Below are 23614 nucleotides of genomic sequence, written 5' to 3' on the forward strand. Positions count from 1 at the left end.
AGTTTGAGAGGACATCTCAAGAAGGGATCATTGAGAATAAATTTTCATTTCTTCTATCTTTGTTTCATAAAATGAAGCAGAGATATTTTTGGTTCTAGTCTCTATTCCTCATTAAGCATTTAGTTAGGGTTTACAAGACTTTTCCTCAAGTAGTATGAGGATAGCCTGAAAGTCTTAATCTTTATTTGGGGGTATGTATGCTGGGATGGAGAGCTGAGTTCCTTGTAGAGAGGACCACAACTGATAAACAAATCAGAATCACAAGTCTTAGAAAACTAGGGCCCCAGCTGAGCCTAAAGAGCAGCTCCTTTTGGATAAGCTACCAGACCCATGTTTTCTATGTCCTTTTGGATTTGTTGTGAGCCAGTTTTCTCTTCTGAGGCAGCATACTTCCTGTTTTATGATGGAAATGTTGCCTATATAAGGAGTAAAAGACTGGGCCCTTGGTGCTTTTCCCTCTTCTGCTTGTTCGCCTAGCTGACCAAAGGCTTCCTGGCTTCATTAAAAAAAAGTAGAGGCTGAGTATTACATTCCCCAAAGTATGCCATGAGAGTTATTCTGTGCTTTTTTTCTCTTTAGTACCAAAGGAGAATAAGAATGTAAACATCTGTTTTATATAAACTAATTCCAGACTTAAACTTGATTAGTATAAGAGAATATTCTATGTGATTAGTTTTCCAGTTATAACATGATGACTTTCTGTCCTTTTATTGCCTTCTTAAAGGAGAAAAGAGAAGAACAAATAATCTTTCTTTTTTTTTTAAAGTGTCATAGAATTGCCAAGTATAACCATTATGGTTGGTGCAAAAGTACTGTACTTTAAAGTCAATGGCAATAGCAAGTTACTTGCCCTGTAGAAATATACTAAAGCAAACATAAAATAACGGTGGGTCTCATTACCTAGAGAACAAGACATTATGGGAAGGATCATTGAGAATAACATCAAACCATTTAGTGATTTGCAGGAGGCAGTTTTTGCATACTGCTTTATAGTAGTGTTTTTGCATACTGCTTTATAGCAATCATCTTCACAACCCTTATTAATTCAAAGTTTTTCTGAACTAGGCTTTATCAGGCCCAGTGTGATGAATGCTTCCAATTAAACAATCACTTAAAATATTTAAACAGTAAGCACAGTCTTATCTTCTCCAGAGCAGGTAGAAGAATTTCGAGGGAGAAAACTGAATTCGAGACAGGATTTTAGCAATGACATTATCGGAAATGTGCTGAACTACAGAAAAAAACAATGTTACCTTTTCCTTTGCCTCATTCCCCCATCCCTACCATCCAATATAACATTAATGATGAGAATCTATGTAAGGAGACTTTTGAGAATAATTCGGTGATTGTTATCGTGAAACTAGAAATGTCCCATAATCTGCTACATGTTGCTGCAAAGTCCACCATTGTGTATGTAAACTTTAGAAGAGGTAACTCCCTTCTCTGCTTTCATTCCCTCCCTCTTAGGACTTCTAAGGATAGGTATCAGTTCCTGATAAACTGAAAAGGTCTTTTACTTTTCTCTTTTCTCCCTGTCTCTGTCCCCATAGCCTTTAAAGAGTATTTTTGATTTGTCCTTCTTTGGAGCTACCTATGCAGCTCTTTTCATAAAAAGCAACTGAAAATTACCAAATCATGTTGATCTTGAATTCTTGTCACTCCTTGCATTATCCATTACTATTATTTTAGTTCACCTCCTTGTACTTATAGCTAGAAGGCTGCTTTGCAAAGCAGTGAACAGCAGAGGCTCTGGAGTGAGATTGCTTGGGTTCAAATCTTGGCTCTACTGCTTGCTAGCATAGAATTTAGGCAAATTGCTTAACTCTCCAAGTCTCAGTTTCCTTAGATGAAGAATGTCATCAATATTATTATTGCAACCTACTCCTATTTTTGTTCTTTTTTTTCCAATTTATTTCCCTTATTCCATCTCTCACACATCCAGTGGTTTTGTAATGTATAACTCTTTTTACTCTTCAGCTTAAAGTCCTTTGGTGTCTTTAGGATATAATCCAAGCCTTTACAACTGGTATCAAGGCTGCACATGATCTATGCTTGGCTCCCTTTTGTACTTTCTCCACACTTGAACCTTACCTGCAGTTCTATAAATGGGCCATGTCCCTTCACTCCCAAGCCCAACTGAGGCCTGGTAAGTTTCTACATATTCTACACTTACTTGAGATGCCATACTTTCTGGAACACCTTCCCTGATTTGCCTTTCCTGAGAGAGATGCCTGCCCTATTTGCTTCCTAAGAATGCTAGGTTTAATTTTTCAGGACTTTCTTAAGCTGTTTGCTGAGACCTACAAGACTGTAAGTGCCTTGAGGGCAGGGACTGAGTTTTCTCTCTCTAGTACATAGTATAATCCCTGGCTAAATAACAGGTATTCCAGAAATTTCTTGAGGAATGAATAAGTAAACAACTGAGTACAGTTTGGTGTTAAGAGACAATAGAGGGTTCAGGTTATTAACTATGCCATTTTTATGGATTTTAATTACTCTATCTGTCAAATAAGGGGCAATATTGGATAATACCCAATAATTACTTGGATTAGTTTAGTTTATTGGATACTTGTTATTCACCACTTCATATATTGTTATTCCTGAGTAATACTTTCACTTAAGCTTCACTATTGTTGTTTTTTATCCCAACCCCTCCTGCTCTTTTATCCCAACCCCTCCTATTCTCATCCTGGTCTGGGCCCTTTTCCTAACTGAATCATGTTCTCTTGATTTATATTCTTGGTATTCTCAGCTGACTGCTTGTCAAAATCTAATTTCAGGGGTGCATTTATTCTAAAGTGTAAGTAAGATTTCCGTCCAGGGACTACTTTGTCCCAGAAAACTACATTTTAATATAAGACTAAACTTTATTGAAAAGGAATAAGAGACCCTCCTGTGTCCCAAGTCATACATTCATCAATATATGAGACTTAAGAGATGGATTGGAGATTATGGAAGATATAGGTCTATTTCTACATATATACATATGCACGTAAAAATGCCTTTTAGGTATTGGATGTTCCTTTTTTCTTTCCCAACTATGGCGCCTTGTGGATTTTAAATACATTCATGAGTGCTATCACCCACTTGATGGTAGTGAAGCTACGAAAGACCTACAAGCAATCAACTTGATAATGTACTATTATATTGGCTATCCTTTCTTCCTTACTTCATTATCTCTACCCCTCATGCCTGTACCCTGGGGTCACACTCCAAACCATCTCTAGTCAGACTAGAAAACCCCATGATTCATAGAGTACTTGGCAGAGTATACAGAAAGGTCTTTTCTCAGTAGTGGAAATACTTAGGCGTAGACTGAATACTGCTTTGGTTTCACCTAACAAATTTTAAAAGCAAACCCTAAAAGGATCAAACTGTTTCTAAGCAACTTAATTCTGTCCCAGAATAAAGCTCAAGCATATTGATAGGAATACAAAGATATCCTTGTTATCCTAACAAGGTTAAATTCACTATGTCTGATAGGTAGTCAAGGATTATGAGGCCTGAAAAGACAAGAAAATACAATCCATAACAAGTACGAGTACTGACCAATTGAAACTGATCCAGAACTGACACAGATATTAAAATTATCAAATGCACACATTAAAGTTATTATGACTGTGTTCTATCTATTTATACACTTAAAGGGAGAAAAGGAATACATAAAAAAGATCCAAATTAAACTTCTAGAGTTGAAAACTACAATGCCTGAGATGAAATATATATTGGATGAGGCAATTGGCGGATTAGATAGTGGAGAAGTAAAGGTTAATGAACTTGAAGAAATAGTTATGGAAACTATAAAAAATGAAGCATAGTGATAAAAGAAAACAATATTTAAAAACAAAATGAACAGAGCATCAGTGCACTGTGGAAGAACTTTAAGTAGCTTCATATATGTGTCGTTGGGGCCCCTAAAGGAAAGGAGGTTGAAGACAGAAAAAATAATGGCCTCAAATGTCCAAATTTGATGAAAACAGATGGAAGAAGTACAAGAAATATGAGGGGAGCCACATCAATTACACATCATAATCAAATTGCTCAAAAAGAGTAACAATAAAAAAACTTTTAACATCAAGAGAAAAGAGACGTTGTTTATATAGAACAAGTAAGTACAAAGATGATAGAGATTTTATTTTTATTGGAAACAATACAAGCAAGAAGACAAATGGAAATACTAAAACAAAAACAAAAACAAAAACTTGTCTACCTAGAATTCTTTACTCCGCAAAAAAAAAAAAAAAAAGAAAAAAGAAAAAAAAAAAAGAAAAAAAATCTTTGAAAAACAAAGTGAAATAAAAACTTTTCCAAACATACAAAAGTGAAATAATTTGTCTCTAGTAGAACTGCATTACTGGAATTATTAAAGAAAGTCTCTCAGGGAGGAGGAAAATGGTATCAGCTGGAAATCCGGATCTACACAAAGAAATGAACAGCACAAAAAATGATAACTACATGGGTAAATATGCTAAATTCTTCTTATTTAGATCTCTGTAAAAGATAACTGACTCCTTATGCAAAAAAAATCAATGTAATATGGGATTTAAAATATAGTAATATGCAATAAAAATGGATGACAAAAGTAGTAAAAAGTCAGGAGGGGAGAAATGGATGTATACTAGTCTTAAGGTTCTTATACATGAAGTAGTATAACACTGCATGAAGAAAGGCTAGTAAATATGTATACTATAAACTGTAAAGCAACCACTAAAATAAAGAGTCTTAGCTAATAAACTAGCAATGGAAATAAAATGGAATCATAAAAAATATTCAAAAAGAAGGCAAGAAAAAGGAACAAAGAATAGATGGGACAAATAGAAAACACATATCATGATGGCAGATTTAAACTCAACCATATCCATAATCGCATTGAGTGTAAAACATCTAAGCACACAAATTAACAGGCAGAGATTATTAGACTGGATGAAAAAGTAAGACCCAATTTTAGGGTGACTACCTAAAATATACTTTAAATACAAAGAAAAAAATAAAGGTGAAAGGATGGAAAATGATACAGCATGCAACACTAATCAAAAGAAAGTTGGAGTGTTAATATCAGACAAAGTATATTTTGGAACAAAGAATACCACCAGGGACAATGAAGGCAACTTCATAATGATAAAGGCATCAATTCATCAAGAGGACATAATAATCCTAAATGCTTATGTAACTAACCACAGAGCTTCAAATACATGAGCTAAGACTTATAGAACTGCAAGAAGAAATACACAAATCCGCAATTATCAGAGATTTCAGTACCACTCTCAACAACTGATAGAACAAATAGGCAGAAATCACTAAGGGTATAGAAGATTGGAACATTATTAAACAACTAGACCTAATTAACATTTACAGAACATTCCACCCAATAGCATTCTTTTCAAGTGCACACGGACCACTTATAGATCATTTAATCCTTAATAGGTGGAAGCTATCATTATTCCCATTTACAGTTGAGTAAACACAGGTCTGAAAAAGTTTGGTAACCTTCTGAAGGTCACACAGTTAAATGTCACAGCTGGGCTTTGAACCCAGGGTATCTGACCCAGAACTCTTAATCACTAGGCTCTGTGGCCTCCCTTGAGCACCTGGAATAGCTCAGGTCTCTGGGACTTAGAATGAAATCCTTTTTAAATAAACAACAGAATGGGAGACTCAAACAGCATTCTCTAAATACTGCTTGGAAAGGAAGTACCTTCCCCCTTTCCTCTCATATTCCCACTCAGCCCAAATGGCCTGTCTGCTTCCTTTAAGTGACATGACTTATCAGTATCATAAACTCGGGTTCCACAGCCGCTGGGGCTGAAAAGAGACGACAGTTGTAGACTACAAAAAGTTAGTGGGAGCTGACTCTTTCGCAGGCTGCGTCCCCGTCGGGTGGGCGGTCTAATATACATCCAAACAGAGGTCAGGATGCCTATTTGCCCCTCTTTAAATGCTGGGATCTGGACAACTCCTTTTCCAGGAAGGAAATGCGTTTTTATTCAAATGACACAAAGAATCCTTAGTTCATGGTAGACTTTCTTTGCTTATCCTATTATCTCTGTTATTAGTACTGTAATGTATATAGCAATCACAACACGGAAAAACGTTGGCCTCTCTTCCAGGGTGAGGTTTCCTTCTTGGCTGGCAAGAAAATGCCATAGAGGGGAGCACCTTTCTAATGGATCTTTGGCTGAGACCTGAGACATGACTGTTCCGGGGGAGGAAATTTGAAACGGGGATATTATTCTGCCTTACTATGCTGCGTGTAGGATTCAAACTGCTCAGCAAATGTGAATCTTCGTAATACAATTAAACAATCAATTTTCTCTTTGTATGAATGCAATGTCTCACTCTTTCCCCACACCTCTCCCGCCCCTCCTCCTTGTCCTTTCTACGGGGCTTTCCATCCTGTATTCACATTCCCCCCTACAATTAGTGACTACCCAGTTCTTGTCTCTCATTTCCCTCAGCAGCCCCTTTCCTCTTCCTGGGCGTCTTGCCCCTACAGCCTTCTCCTCCCTCCCTTCTTCGCAGTCCACGGTCTCTGAGGAGATCAAAGAGCCATAGTGTGGCTGCCTCCCAGCTGAGAGAATTTTCCAGCTCCCCCTCCTGGCTGGGCCGAGTTGTGGGCTGAGAGGTGGGAGGCTGGGCTGGGGCGTCTTGACTTCTGTGGGGAATTAGGAGAGGTGTCCGAAGCTGCATTGTACACGATAGAAAAACAAAATTCCCTTTGTGCTAGTGTGGTGTCCCTCGGTTTGGGTCTTTGCCACACATTCTTGAAAGCCATTGTTTACACTAGGGTTTTGCAGGTTAGGAACGGTGCCGGTGGGAACCGAGCTGACACTGTAAGCGCTTCCCTGGTACTGAATTGACCATACAATCAGTTGAGGGAAAAGTCACCCTCCAGGGGGGCCTCCAGAGCAAAGGAGGGAGGACGGCAACTGGCCAATCAGGAGGCGAGGCCGAGACAGGCTTCCCCTCGTCGCTCGTGAGCTGCAAACAGTGGAAAGTTGGGAACCTCAGTCGCCGGCCCAGGCGGAGAGCAGCGGCGGCGGCGAGGGCAGCGGGACTCGGGCCGCGGCGCCGCAGGCTCAGAGTTGCCCCCGGGGCATGGACCCGGCGCGCCGCCAGCACTCCGCCACAGGCTGTCCAGGGCCCGCGGGCAGATAGCCGTCCAGGAGGAAGCCGCATCCAGACAAAAGCTGCCGCATCCCTGCCCTGCCCAGCCCTTGGAGGGATTCGAGTTTGGTGCTTGTCCCCTCGATTCTCAGCGCCAAACTTTTTGCTAGTTCAGAGATTCCAAGAGTCTGATGAGTTACTTTGAGAGGAAACCCCCTGCCTGTTGTTGAGGAGGACTAAGCACAGTGCTTAGGCGCTCAGGGGGAAAAGAAGTGGAAAAAAAAAAGAAAATGATTTCCAGGGAAGTTGTCCATACAGTATTTCTGTTTGCTCTTCTTTATTCTTCCCTAGCTCAAGATGCGAGCCCCCAGTCAGAGATCAGAGCTGAGGAAATTCCCGAGGGGGCCTCCACGTTGGCTTTTGTGTTTGATGTGACTGGTTCTATGTATGATGATTTAGTTCAGGTGATTGAAGGGGCTTCCAAAATTTTGGAGACATCTTTGAAAAGACCTAAGAGACCTCTTTTCAACTTTGCGTTGGTGCCTTTCCATGATCCAGGTAAGGGAAATATTTATACTTTGTCTTTGCTATGTGTCATGATTACATTATTTCTTATGCTGTGAATGAAATTGTTTGTCAGGAAGTTTCAAAACCATTTTAAAAAAATGTGCAGCTGAATATAGTTGTAACAAAGAATTGCTTGCTGGCGTCTGGGTTTGCTCATCGATACCTACTTAAATCTCAGCCCTGGTGGAGATGGCTTGTTTAGGGAACTTGTACAGTGGTCCTCAAACCTGGAAATGTGGAGTTATGAAAAACAAAACCAAAAATCTTGGGCAACGACATCAAAATCACTTAACTCACTTAGATTTTAGAACTAAAGCATGTTCAATTACGAAGGCAGACTTGGACACGAATTTATAGCAGCAAAGCTTTAGGGGCTAACATCCGGATTGAAAGCACAGTCTGAGGATAACTCTCATTTAAGAGGGGGAAAAACCTGTTGTGTGAGACACAAGGAAGCCTGTAAGTAGTAACTACTAGTGGAACTGAAGACATGAAAAGAAAAGAGAGAAACCAATCATTTCTTAACTGAATCTATTCATCTTTGCACCAGGGCATGATTAGATAGGTTCACAGATGGGTATAAACATTACATCCATGTCTCCTGCAGTAGAACTGCATGTAATTCGGAATGTCTGTGCTTTTTAAAGGTAGTTGAAGCGAAATAACTTCATTTTTGCCCTAAAGCCATGGGTTTCAGCGGCTCCACTGTAATATGATCCTATTTACTTTTTTCAGTTTCTCTTTAAAGTAGCACCTCTCTGTGAGGCTTATAGGAGCCCCCATTGCCATAGCTGAGGGTAGCCTTGCAAGGGGAGCCCTGGGGCTGGCAGTCTAATGTCCACCTGAGTTTCATTAGCACAAGTTGCTGCCCAGTTAAATAAATAAAGCACTGATTTCTTAACAGCCCTCCCCCACTGTTCTCCCACACTTTTCCTGCTTTTGAAACTGTCCTTTCTCGAGAAGGACTTGACACAACCTCTTCACAATGAGAGTGTGATATCGGCAATCTCGAATTCTTTCCTGTGCATTTAGCAAAGGTACATAAGTTCATATTATTGGTACGTATTAAATGTGGCAGGTTTTAACTATTAAACAATGGCACTGGGAGAAATTTGAAGAGAAATAGAACTCTCAGATTTTCATGCTCTTCAAATGATGAAAGCAAACTGTCCTCTTCTGGGATATGTAATATATGTACACACACATAACATACATACATCACATATATGTAATTACACATATTTGTAATTTCTACATTGGTTAAACATGAAATATTATTTATATTTAAATAAAGAATGATTATTTGCTGTGTTTACTGTCTTAGTAAGACACTTCATATGTTGTGATTTTCAATGTATTAAATGTCAAGATGCCGACTGTGATGCAGTTTGAGGTTTTTGTTATTTCGGAATACCTTGAATATGTTTCTTCTATATGGATGAATCTGAAGTTAGCTAAAACATGAAGTAAAATTTTGTTTTTTCACTAACACCACGATTTGCTTTTCACCAAAGAACTCTTATGAAATTATATTGCCGTAAACAATACAAAAATTGCCCCAAGTTATAAATGGATACTGGACTATCCTGATATTTTGAAGTGATATGAAAAATTATTGGAATGAATTGTATTGTGGTGCCCTGCTTTTCAGTTGTTACCAAGTGGTGAAGTTTGTGTATTGTTGTAGTTGACTTTCCTGTAGTTTTTTTCCCTGTAGTTTAGCAATCATGATTTAAAGTGGGGGAAACTTGACATGCTAGTAACAGATGAGTGAATAAATAAGAGCTTTTCTAATATGAGAAAATGGTTAATTTAAATTGGTTTCATAAACTTAATTATGTATATAATTAAACAGAATTATTAATTCTGTTTACATTGTGATTCAAAGTAGAGAGAAGTGGCCAAATGTTTATGTTATGTAAGGCTATTTAAAATATAATATTTTTGAAGATAAAGAGAGAAATTGAAGTTAAAACATACTGTTAACATTAGTATTCACTTTACTAGATTGTGGATATCTTTCCTCTGTGTGTGTATGTGTGTATAATTCTCAAAGAGTTTTTGGCCTCTTTGTGCTTTTTTTTTTTTAGACAGGGTCTCACTCTGTCACCCAGGCTGGAGTACAGTGGCACTATCACAGCTCACTGCAGCCTCAACCACCTAGGCTCAAGCAGTCCTCTCACCTCAGCCTCCCAAGTAGGTGGGGCTACAGACACATGCCACCACACCTGACTATTTTATTCGCAGAGACAGGGGTTCCACTATGTTGCCCAGGTTGGTCTTGAACTCCTGGTCTCAAGTGATTCTCCTGCCTTGGCCTCCCAAAGTGCTGGGATTATAGGCATGAGCATCTTGGAATGACAGGAAGGACCTTAAATGGGAATTGGCTGTCTTAGTGAGTGACATTAGAAAAGTACATTTACTGTTTGAGTCTTAATGTCATCAACTATATAAATTGAGAGAATTCTATGTGAATATCTCTAAGGTCTCTTTTAATTGTGATGACTCTGTTTTACATATGGTTGTTTTCATAGTCCCTAACACATATTCCTATGGTTGAGTGACACAACCAACATGGAAAGAAATAACATATGGGATTTAATATGATTATATAGTAATCTTGAATGCTTATAAGCCCTTTGACATCTATCACATTTAGCTAGATGAAATAATGGATACATTCTGGGATATATTCTATGTCTTTTGATATAAACCTTTAGATCTTTGCAGATGTTTGCTTTGGAGCCCTGCATTACAGTTTAGAGCAAGGTGTGTGTTTGCAGATGGAGTAAATTTAAAACACATGGAGCACATAGGTGTACAGGAGGCAGGATGTCTAACAAGTTGAAAATGAAATAAGACCATTCAGAACATGTGCATGTAAGAAGCACTGTGTTGAACTAGCAGCACATGTATCTAGAGTAGGCGGAGGTACCAGAGATGACCAGGGGTCATGGAAAGGCGAGCCAACCTTTTCATTTTGATGTAACTTAACTATAGTTAAGATGGATTTTCCACTTTCACAATCACAGTTAATGTATTGACTTTTAATGGTTTTGTTGAGATGTAATCCCCTTACCATACAATTCATCCACTTAAAATGTACAATTTGATGCTTTTTAGTATATTTACAGATAGGTGCAAACATTGCAACAGTCCATTGTAGACATCTTTATTACCACAAAACCAAATCCCATATCCTTCAGCTATCAGTCCCCTGTACCCCAATCATCTTCCCCTCAGTCCTGACCAGCCACTAATCTATTTTTTTGCTTCTATAGATTTTTCTGTTCTGGACTTTTATACAAGTAGAATCGTATTCTATGAGGTCTTTTATGACTGGCTTCTTTTACTTTAGCATAACATTTTCAACATTCATCCATGTTGTAGCATGTATTAGCACTTCATTCCCCTTTTTATAGCCAAATAATAGTCCATTGAATGATACACCACATTTTATTTATCTGTTAGTCCATGATGGATATTTGAGTTGTTTCCACCTTTTGAAACATTATTGTGAACAATGCTCCCATCCATATTCATGTACAAGTTTCTGTGTAGACAGTTGTTTTCATTTCTTTTGGATATATACCTGGAGGTGGAATTGCTGGGTCATAGTAACTCTATGTTTAATTGTTTGAGAAACTGCCAAGCTGTTTTCCAAAGCAGCTGTACCATTTTATATTCCCACTAGCAGTGTGTGAGGGTTCCGATTTCTTCACATCCTCCTCAATATATTACGATTATTATTATTTGAAAAATGCACAGGTTCTTTGTTATATCACATAGATTTATAAGGCTCTTATTACTTATAGTTAAAATAATTCAAAAAAAATAGAAAGTAAATTCATTCCGGAGATTATTCACTTTATGTAGCATGCAACTTCTTTTTTTCTTCCAACTTTCATTTTAGGTTCAGGGGCCACATGTGCAGACTTGTTACATGGGTAAATTGTGTGCCACTGGGGTTTGGTGTACAAATGATTTCATCATTCAGGTAGTGAGCGTACTACCTGATAGCTTTTCAATTCTCATCCTCCTCCTATCCTCTCATCTCAAGTAAGTTCCAGTGTCTGTCTACCTCTTTGTGTACATGTGTACTCAGTGTTTAGCCCCTACTTATAAGTGAGAACATATGGCATTTGGTTTTCTGTTCCTGCATTAATATGCTTAGGATAATGGCCTCCAGCTGTATCCATGTCACCGAAAAGGACATGATTTCACTCTTTCCTATGGCTGTGTAGTATTCCACTGGGTATCTGTACCATATTTTCTTTGTCTAGTCCATCATTAATGGGCATCTAGGTTGATTCCATGTCTTTGCTAGTGCAACATGCTGTTATTGAAATTTTTGATTCTTATGTATTAATTTTTACTGTGCTTTTTACATAACACTCAAAATGTATTCCTCTCTTCCTTGAAATACAACATTGAGGAGGGCTGATCATCTCTCTTTCACTATAGCTTCTTTTATCACTCACTTTCTTATATCCTCTCTTCTCTTTAAGGCAGGTACCAGAGACAGGAGGAGAGAGAACAGGACAGTATGTTTTAATGAGTTACTTCATAGAAAGAAAACTCTTTTTTCTTCTCTTTCACAATTGTGTCTCCACTTTCTTCCCAGGATATCTTATGTGAGTCTTCATGCATGCATTCATTCATTCACTCACCTATATGTTTCAGACCTTGCTTCACATGAAAGGGAGTAAAACAGATAAAAACTCCTACATTCATGAGCTTACATTCTATTGCAGGGGTGGGGAGTGACACAGGCAATAAAGAAAACAATTAAAATATATATGATATTTTTGATGATGATAATTGGTATGGAGAAAATAAAAAGCAGGAAAAGGGATGGGGAGTTTGAGGTGGATTGAAGGTGTTGGGATTTTATATATGGTCATTAGGGAAATCCTCAGTTGAAAGGTCACATTTGATCAAAGACTTGAAGGAGGTGAGAGAGGGAGAAATGAGGATATCTATGGAAAGAATGTTACAGGTGGAGAAACAATAAATGAAAAACTCTCCTGATAAGAGCATCCTGACATGTTCAGGGAACAGTGAAAAGACCAGAGTCTGGAACACAATGGGTGATAGGAAGAAGTTAGAGGGTGAAGTCAGAAATATGTTGAATCATTTCAGGAAAGGGCTTGTAGTCCATTTGACTTTGGCTTTTACTCTGAGTGAGATGGGTTGCCATTTTAGGGTTCTGAACATAGAAGTGACATGATCTGACTTATGCATCTACATAATCATTCTGTTGTTTGAGAATAGTCGGAACTGAGCAAGGACAGAAACAGGGAGACTAGACAGGACACTATTGCATAATTCAGACAAAACAAGATGGTATATCTTGTATGAAGTTGGTGGCTGTGGGAGGTGTGAGAAATAATTGGATTTTCTGTATATTTTGAAGATGAATCCAAAAGGATTTAATGAAGAACTGGATGTGAGGGCTTAGAAAAATAAAGAAGACAAGACGGGTTCTGAGGATTTGGCTTGAATGATGCTATGGTTTGGATGTGGTTTTTCCATGCCAAAAATTTTATGTGGAAATTTGATACCCAGTGTGTTAGTGTTGGGAGGTAGGGCCTAGTAGGAAGTGTTTAGGTAGATCCCTCATGGACAGGTTAATGTCTTCCCTTGAGGGCAAGTTCTTGCTCTTATGTGAATAGATTAGTTCCTTTTAAGAGTAAGTTGATTGGGTGGGGGGTGGGGAGGAGCTCAGTGTTTCACATCTGTAATCCCAGCACTTTGGGAGACTGAGGCAGACAGATTACTTGAGGTCAGCAGTTCAAGACCAGCCTGGCCAACATGGTGAAACCCTGTCTCCACTAAAAATACAAAAATTAGCTGGGTGTGGTGGCACATGCCTGTAGTCTCAGCTCCTTGGGAGGCTGAGGCAGGAAAATCGCTTGAACCCTGGAGGCAGAGGTTACAGTGAGCTGAGATTGGACCATTGCACTTAAGCCTGGGCAATAGAACAGACTCCATCTCAAAAAAAAAAAAAAAAAAAAAAAAAAGAGCAAGTTGTTTAAAAGAGTCTGGCTTCCTTGGTTTTTCTCTCTTGCTTCTTCTCTTGCCATGTGATCTCTTTGCAATGCCCCACCTCCCTTCCATCATCCACTATGAGTGGAAACAGCATGAGGCCCTCACCAGTTGCAGCTGCCCAATTTTGAACTTTCTAGTCACCAGAATCATGAGCCCAATACACCATTTTTCTTTAAAAATTACCCAGCCTAAAGCATTCTGTTGTAACTACACTGAATGGACTAAGACAAGTGAATAGAAGTGTAGCTTGGCCTTTCACTGAGATGGAGAAGAATGAGCAAGAAGCAGGTTTGATAAAGGATGGTAGGGTGAAGTTTTGATTTTTAGGTGTTAAAGTCTGAGATGCCTCTTGATACTCAAGTAGAGATAAGAAGATAGTTGGATATGTGGGATTTAAGTTCCAGGGGAGATGTCTTGGGATCCAAAGACATACATATAGATGATATTTAGGACAATTAGACTAGATGAGATCATTAAGGGGGACTGACTATAAATGAAGAAGAGAAGAGGTCTGAGAACCTAGCCCTGGGACTCCAATGTTTAGCAGTCAGATAGATGAGGATGAATCAGCAAAGCAGCCCAAGAGATTGAACTCAGGGTAGGAGGAGAAGAGTATGTTATACTAGAAGTCAAGGAACTGTTTCAAAGAAGAACTAATTGGTCACTTAAAAGGTGGATCAAGAATTGGCTAATCAGTTTAGCAATGTGGAAGTCATTGGTGACTCAACAAGAACAGTTTCACGGAGGAGATGGGAGTGAAAGCCTGTTTGGAGAGAATTCAAAGAGAATGGGAAAAGAGGATTTGGAAATCTTTGTAATTATATTGCCATGTCCAACTACTGGAACAGTTGCTTTGTTCAGAGGCTAAAATTGAACTTAGTTTTGATAAACGATTCAACCAGTATTTTATGAAATACAAATAAAAATAAAAAGAACATCCAGTTTGGAACGGAAGATTTGTGTTCTTTTCCGTATTCTTGTCACTTCAGCAAATCATTTAACCTTGCTCGAGTCTCTGTTTCTCCATCTAAAAAATTAGTGCATTGGTGGGTTATTATCAAAGTCCATGATTTACATCATTATAATATAGAGAAAAGTAAGCGACTATAAAGAGGTTCAAAGTAGCAAGGACTTGATTCATTGGGAGAAATATTGGCATTATATATCTTTGTGTATAAAAATTTTCATTTTAATACAGTTAATCAGCCTTCAATAACTTTGTATAGTTTGGCTGTACCTACACAGTGTTAAGAAAATCCTCTAGGATTTTTTTTTGGTAAAATGATTCTCTTAGAATATTTTTCTGAGTGATAGCAAGATCATTTGAAACCATAATGAATAGAAAGATTTTTACATGGAAGATATTACACATTTGAACCTTGAAAACCTATGCACATCTATATGAACTGAACTTCAAATTGAAATGTTTTCAGTTTCAATATGTATAGGAAAAAGAACCAAAAAGCTGTTAGTCTCTGTGCCTCTCGCACATCCTACAGGAAGGAGGATTTTCATGAGCAAAATGATTGGTCTGTTATGTCCAAGAGAAATTCAACTGAACAGAATGCACTAAACTTTAAGAGTTAGAGACTTTGAACAAGGGCAACTCTTATTTCTTAGGATAATAAATATTTCAACTTTGGTGAGTGAGTCTTATGTCACTGGATGTCTCCTGAGGATATGTAGAGGTGTTTTGCTATGCATAACAAATACTTTCTCTTAAAGTATAGGGACCAAAGTTTGGTAAATCAGATATTTTAAATGTGTTAGGGATGTTTCCCATTTAACAGAATCCTCTGTGACTCCCAAGAAATGAAGTATTTCCCCCCCCTTGTTGATTAGTTAAGGAATAGCCTTCTACTTTATTGTTGATAAATCAGAATTTGACATTGCTTGTGATTTGTTTCTGATCACACAGACAATAACCATTCTTGATGATCTTTATAATTTTGCTTACTCATCTTTCTCCCTGACTAGACATTAAGCTCCAAAAGACTATTTGATTCACTTACAGCCACACAATAGACACTCAAGAAATGTTTCATGAATGAGTGAATGAATGAATGCTGCAGACAAAAACTGATAATTTCTCTGGGTATTTTTATCCTGCCTTTCATATCTATGATTTTACTTTTTAACTCATAAGTAGAAGAATACATTTTACAACATGATAATTTGCTAATTAGGCCTTTTTGGTGATAATGTATCTCCCATCCAAGCTTGAATATGAAATGGAAGGATAATTATGACCCAGATAATGCCTGACTGAGTCTTGGGTAGTGATTGAATATTTCTAAAGCAGGTGATTTTGTTGGGGATTTAAATGCAGTCTGGAATGTTTCAGCTGTATGCTATAAGGCAGTCTGCCTACCTTCCAATTTTAACTGGACTGACTGAAGGAGTGTTAGAACAATTAAACTGATTTCCAAGGAGCACTGTGCAACCAGAGGACCCGTGTTGTAGGTCTTCTCACAAATCTACAGGGATTCTCAACCTTGGTTTTGTGGTTTCTGATAATCTCATGAGAAGTCTTCATCACTGGGGAGAATAGGAAAAATTAAAAAATGGACTTATGTCAACTATAAGATGTGATGCTATCAGTGTTTCCTACCTTAGTGATGCTACCGTGGTTAAGTAAAACATTATATGTGAAAGTCATTTAAAAGTACCATAGAACAAATGGTGTTGCTGTAACTTATTTGTCTATAAATATTGAATAGGTACTGGAAGGAAGGCAATTATCAAGGAAAATAGTACAACACTTATACAGTCAGACTAAAAAACTAAATAGAAAAAGATTCTACTCGATGACTTGACTGTTAACCTATAGGCAAAGGATGATTCAAACCAGTTCAGTTATATAACTACTCTATTTCCATATATTCAGTGCTTTGAGAAGCATGTATGCTTTACTATATTACCCCTTTGAGCTCTAGGCTCAATTGGAGCCTCATAATTGGAAAACCAGCAAGAGAATCTAAAAAGTCAAAGATAAGCAATTAGATCCATTCATTCATTCAGTTATTTAGTCTGTCAATTACAGACTTCTTACCATTTGTCAGGGACTATGCTAGATGCTCTTGATTCAAGTCTGTGAAAAATAGGGCAAGATACATTACAATATACAATGCTATGCTACTTTTTTTTTTTTTTTTTTTTTTTTTTTTTTTTTTTTTTGAGACGGAGTCTTGCTCTGCCGCCCAGGCTGGAGTGCAGTGGCCCGATCTCAGCTCACTGCAAGCTCCGCCTCCCGGGTTTGCGCCATTCTCCTGCCTCAGCCTCCCAAGTAGCTGGGACTACAGGCGCCCGCCTCGTCGCCCGGCTAGTTTTTTGTATTTTTTAGTAGAGACGGGGTTTCACCGTATTAGCCAGGATGGTCTCGATCTCCTGACCTCGTGATCTGCCCGTCTCGGCCTCCCAAAGTGCTGGGATTACAGGCTTGAGCCACCGAGCCCGGCACTATGCTACCTTTTATAGCAGTAGGAAGCATAGGGTGCTGTGCAGACCCAGTGCAGTGCACCTGATCCTGAATTAAGATGGTGGTGGTCAGCAAAGTTTTTCTGGAAGAGTTGTGGCCTGGACTGAAATCTGAAGAAAGTGCATGAATAAAAGCAGTTTAATCAAGCGTTGAGGAGTTTGGATTTCATCCTGAAAGCTATCAGGAGCCTGGAAGGATTATAAGTAAGGAGTGACATGATTGGGTTTTTATTTTAGATCTCTGTCTCCTGGATGGATTGGAACAAGGGAACCCTGAGAGCTGGGAGATGAAATGTGAGGCCATCACAGTTCAGGGGGAAACACTGAGGGGACTTGGGTGTAGAGATAAGGGGATAGATTTCTGAGCTATTAAGAATGTCCAAGGGACTGGACATGGTCCTAAGAATGTAAAAAAAAAAAAAAAAAAAAAAAAAAAAAAAAGAGAAATATAATTGCCTTTTGGAGGTTAAAATTTGAAATTAGCATATGATGGAAGAGAAAAGATATGCAAAGTTAGCTTTAAGACATAACATTACTCCCAGGCCAGTAAGTGCTGATAGCAAGCTCCTTATACATTAACTTATCCAAGATAAAATGTCAACCTAAAGTTTAGGGAATCGGCAATGAAAAAGAGAGTCACAGAAACAGACTTAAGCAGTGTACAGCCAAGTTCTAACTAGGGTTCAGGATGTTAGTTCATTCTATACTTGAATAACCAGTCCACGCATCAACAGTCTTCCTAACTGTGGTGATAGACTGTTTATCCTTATAAATATGTAATGATGTCATTACATATTTGGATCATAATATTAACTCTCCTTTTTCTAGTTGAATGCTCACCAAACAGCCTCCTGCAAATGTAACCTCATGCACTTTCCTTATGGGGAGAGAAGGCTGTAGTCAGACTGGCACATACATCAGGTTCACCAGGCAGTTATATTTCTCATTGTTAACTCATATTTTGGCACACTAGTCATATCCATCAGTCTCTTTTGTTTAAAATATTCTGACAGTGTCAAGTTTAAGTTTCTGAATTTGCAAGTCCAAGAGCCAGTCCTTGATCAATGATGGTGAATTTATCAAAGTCTCTCTGTGTGGATCTGTTTGGGTGGCCTGTCTGTCTCCAGGTATCACTCCTCAGCATTTCCAACTGTCAGTGTTAGTATGACTAGTGCCAAGTAGCTGTTCTGTCCACTTGAAACTTACATAGATGACAACTGAATCCATCGGAATAAATGAGATCATCCAAGGAGAGAGTGCAGACTGAGAAAAGGAAGGAGACAGGATAGAACTTAGAGAACACAGTCATTTAAAAGAAGACAGAAAAAGAGAAGTTCATTATGGACTCTGGAAAAGGGAGTCCAGGAAGATAGGGAGAAAAACAGGAATGAGTAGTGTTTGGAAATCTAAAAAGTTGTTAGTTCTAAGCAGGAGAAGTTGTCAACTCTGTGCATTTATGGAGTTACTGAAAATAAAGGGTAAACAATATGGAGCTAATTAGGACAGTTTTACTGGAGTTGTGGAGCTTCCATAGAAGACTAAAATGATGAGTTAAGAAAATGGAGTTGGTGAGTACAGTATGTTTCTTTCATGAAAGAAAAGCATAGGCCCGGGAATCTGAGGTTTGGTTTGGAAGTCTGACTCCACCAATTACTTGCTGTGTGATCTTAAGTTCTTTGTGCTTCTATTTCAGTAAGCCCAAGAAGACAGGGCATACTCCTGGGGCTGCCATAGCAAACTATCACAAAATGTGTGACTTAAATAGTAGAAATTGATTGTCTCACAGTTCTAGAGACTGGAAGTCCAAAATCAAGATGTTGGTAGGGTAGTGAAGGCTGTGAGGACAAATCCGTTTCATGCCTCTCCCCTAACTTCTGGTGGTTTGCTGGCAATCTTTAGCGTTCCTTGGCTTGTAGATACATCACCCTAATCTCTGCCTTTGTCTTCACATGGTGTTCTCTTTTTGTGCTGTGTCAGATTTTCCTTTTCCTTTTTTTTTTTTTTTGTGAGAGAGAGTCTCACTCTGTTGCCCAGGCTACAATGCGATGGTGTGATCTCAGCTCACCGCAACTTCTGCCTCCCAGGTTCTAGCGATTCTCCCTGCCTCAGCCTCCCAAGTAGCTGGGATTACAGATGCCCGCCACCATGTCCAGCTAAGTTTTTTGTATTTTTGGTAGAGGTGGGGTTTCGCCATGTTGGCCAGGCTTGTCTCAAAGTCCTGACCTCAGGAGATCCGCCCGCCTAGGCTTCCCAAAGTGTTGGGATTACAGGCGTGAGCCACCGCAACTGGCCAAATTTTCCTTTTCTGTGAGGACACCAGTCATATTGGATTAGCAGCCCACGATACTCCAATGTGGTCGCCTCTTAATTACATCTGCAAAGACTATTTACAAAGAAGGTCACATTCTGAGGTGCTGGAGGATAGGACTTTAACATATGAATTTTTGGAGGACATAATTCAACTCACAGCAGATCACTTAGCAATTAACATTAAAAAACCAAAAGTATAATTCTTTTACTAGGGAAACTCTGTTCTAAAATTTCTGATCAAAATGCTTGCATTAGGGAATATCATAGACTCTAAACTCTGATCTCTTTTATTGGATAGGGACAGAGTTCTCAGTGGCAGTTATGGAGAAAGACATTAATGTTTGAGGTGCTATTTAAGTCCTCAAAATAATTTGTATTGTTAAAAACCTGTTACTTTTTTTTTTTTGGCGGGGGGGGGACAGAGTTTTACTTCATCACCCAGGCTGGAGTGCAGTGGCATGATCTTGGCTCACTGCAACCTCCACCTCCTTGGTTCAAGCAATTCTCATGACTTAGCCTCCCAAGTAGCTGGACCTACAGGTGCACGCTACCACGCCAGGCTAATTTTTTGTGTTTTTGTTACAGACGGGGTTGCACCATGTTGTCCCGGTTGGTCTCGAACTCCTGACCTCAAGTGATCCACCTGCCTTGGCCTCCCAAAGTGCTGGGATTATAGGCATGAGCCAACGTACCTGGCCCTGTTACTTTTAAGCATGCATTTAATGAAGTTGTATTTAATCTTTTGTTGGTGATGTTGAGATATTTAATTTTGAGATGGGGAAAATTACATGGAGCTAGGAATTCTGGGAATTATGTATGGGTTCTAAAATATTTTGACAGTGTATACTCTCAGCTTTCTTTTCTTCAAAACGTTAAACACTAAATGGAGCAATTTTTCCATTAGCACCATGTCTCTGAGAACTTCGCTTTAAGCACTGTTTTATAGCAGGTGGAAGGAATTCCTTGATGTTCTCAGGCTGTAAGGCATGCTGATTACCACCAAAAGTGCTTCAGGGTAAACTTTATGCTCTTGCCAAGTTCTGACAGGGAGAGAGTGAAGTGAGAATCATGGGTGATGGGGAGGAGATAAATACAAGAAAGGGTACTTAAAATTTTTTTTCTTTTTTTGCAAATAGAAGGTCACGAAAATACATTATTTCACTAAGTAATAGAGAACAAAATTTTAAAAAGATATTGTGCTATCTGGAATTTCACTTTTTAAAATTCAAAGTAAAATCTGTTATGCTTTTTGTTTAGCTCCTTATTTTCACTTCAAAGCCTTTTACTAGAGCACACAGAAAACCTCATTTCTATTGTTTTCATATTCCCCAGAGGGTCTTCCCTGCTCTTCTTAGGTGAACATGCTCACCACCTCCTTGATCAGGTCATCACACTTTTGCCTTGAAGTTTTCTCTCCAGCCACACCCTATGTTGGAATGTCCCCTATGTGTAGGACAATGTCTCACTCATAATCAAAAGAGTTTCCAAAATTTCACGTCTCCCAGGGAACTTTCCTGGAATATTAGAAAAGTGTCATTCTTTTTAATATTAAGATCCCTTTCTATATTTATTGTATTTTATGGACTTAATTTGTGCCTTTGATAATATTACCCCTTCTTAATCCTTCTACATAATAATGAAAATTAACAAGGGATTTGATTTATTTTGACAAAGTAAAATTTAGTAGAGTTAGAATGGCATAGGTTTTGAGTGAATGGATTCTAATATCAAATAGACCAGCATTTGATTATTAGTAAGTTACTAACTTCTTAAAGCCTTAGTTTCCTTATCATTAAAGTGAGTATCAGTAAAGTGAGAATAACAGTCATACTTCCTTTGTAGAATTGTTATAAGGCTTGGAAGAGAAAATCCATGTAAAGCTTTTGATGCAAAACCTGACACAAACCCAAGAGTGTCCTATAAGGGAAATAACACTCGACCTCAAGAGTCAAAACACTTGAGTACCGGCTCTGTATCTGGGCAGGTAACTAAACTCTTAGAACCTCAGTTTCTTTCTGCATAAAATAAGGATAAAACCAGTTTTGTGTACTGATAAATGTTAAATCTCTGGCTCTGGAGCTTGGGGTAGGGAGAGGGCTTTATTTGTAGCATTTGCCAGTTTGTATGATGTTGTTACTCCTCCATGGCCAATTTCAAACACCAACATGAAGCCTGGATATAGAGTTGGGAAGAGGTGTGCACAATCATCTCTCATTCACCACCTAAAATTCCCTCCACAAAGAAGGATATTTATGTTTCAGTGAGTCTGTGTACTATTTGTGAAAGGACTTAGTGTAATTGTCATTCACAAAATGTTAGTTTAATTGTGCTTGGAAAAGCCTATTACAAGGGTAGAGTTAGTGAGAGTAGAATTAGTTCTGTGATGGAGAAAGCAGATTGTTTTCTTTTTCATGATGGTTTTGGGAAGTTTCAACATTAAATACCCAGTGAGGCTAGGCAGGCAACACCAATACAGAAGTGGGACAAGGAGAAACCTACTGCCTGCTTTAATCTTCATGGAGCATCTAATAGGTACCTCACATTTATCATCAACCCTCCCCACCCTACATGGGTCTTCTCCAGTGTTCCCCATCTCAGTACAGGCCTCACATTTTCTTACTTATTTAGGAGAAGGCCCTTTGAGACCTCCTGTGCTCCTCTCTTTCTTTCAAACCCTCCACAAATTATTTTAGCTCTGCCTTCAAGATCATTTTAAATTTGACCAGTTCTCATCTCCCTCTACAGGTACTCCTCTAGCCTGAGCCACTTTAGTCTCTCTGCTGTTCTCCCCAGAGCTGTCAGAAGGATCCTTTTAAAATGAAAGAAAGATGTCATTATTCCCAACTTCCCTTTCTGATGTCCTTATTCACATTACTTTTAGCATATTGGCCTCTTTATTGTTTCTTACATGTCAGGCACTCTTCCTCTCCAGAGCCATTGCCCTTGCTGTTCCCTCTTTCCTCAGGTCCTTGATTTGCATGACTGGCACATCACTTCATATGGCTCTTGGCTAAAAGTCACCTCCTAAGGGAAGCTTCCCTGACTACCCATCTAACATAGTTCTGCACATGAATCTGTCTTGTTAACCTGCTTTATTTTTCTTTATAGAATTTAGCACTGGTTGTCTTTAAAGATGATGTGAATTGGTTCATTTAAGTTCTATCTTCTCGACTATATATAAACTCCATGAGGGCAGGAACTTAATTTTCATGACTGTATTTGGTAGAGCCTCATGTCAGTTTCCTGGCATACAGAAAGCACTCAATAAAGTGAGTGCCTTCTTTTATTTAAAGAAAGAATGAATTTTTTATATTCTTTTTGTACTCAAAAAAAAAGTTCTAATCATTTTGTGTAGAGTTCTACCTATGTCCAAAAGATCAAACTTTTTATGTTGCTCAAATATTCTCTTTATCAGCTATTGCATAATTGATCTATCAGGTTTTTTAAAAAGTTATATTAAATGTTCCCATTGCGATTATGGTTTTGTTAATTTCTCTTTATAATTCCAGTCAATTTTGGGCATAAAGGCCATATTGGTAGGTACATACTGGCTAAGGATTGTTTTATCTTTCTAGTGAATTATTCATTTAATCTTTAAATATATGGCCATTTTAATCTCTAATGTTACTATTTGCCTTTAAATGCACTTTGCTTGGTATTAATAATACTGTTCCATATCTGATTGGTATTTATCAAATACATTTTCCCTTCTTTTATTTTCAAACCATTTTTATAGTCAAATTTAATCCTATTACTTTTATTGTGATTTTTAATATAGACTTAGTTCTATGATCTTATTTTATGTTTTCTGTTTACTGTGATTTTTGTTGATCTTTCCCCCTCTTTTCCTACTGTTGAGTTTTTTAAAAATTCGTTTTTCCTCCTTCTGTTGGCTTAGAAATTACACATTGCATCTTTCTCTTTTAAAAATGCTTATCCTTGATTTGGTTGTCTTGAAGTTAATCACTATTTTTATGCTTCTGTGTAATATAAGGACCTTAGGGGGCTTTATTCTGATCACCTTCCTCCTACTCTCTGTAGTATGGTTATTTCACTTTGTTTTTAAACACGCCCAAATTAGTCGTTTGTTTACCTAGTCAGTGTT

General features: G+C 38.2%; 1 protein-coding gene across 1 annotated transcript in view; it reads left to right on the forward strand.

The window, feature by feature from the left end:
- The first annotated feature begins 7054 nt into the window (after positions 1 to 7054).
- Positions 7055 to 23614, forward strand: part of HMCN1 (hemicentin 1) — a 470019-nt gene continuing 453459 nt past the window's right edge. The window contains 1 exon segment of the mRNA XM_030936855.1: positions 7055 to 7662. Coding sequence (XP_030792715.1) covers positions 7395 to 7662 — 268 coding nt within the window. The 5' untranslated portion in view covers positions 7055 to 7394.

Source organism: Rhinopithecus roxellana, chromosome 8 (genome assembly GCF_007565055.1).
Source record: "Rhinopithecus roxellana isolate Shanxi Qingling chromosome 8, ASM756505v1, whole genome shotgun sequence".
NCBI classification, from domain to species: Eukaryota; Metazoa; Chordata; class Mammalia; order Primates; family Cercopithecidae; genus Rhinopithecus; species Rhinopithecus roxellana.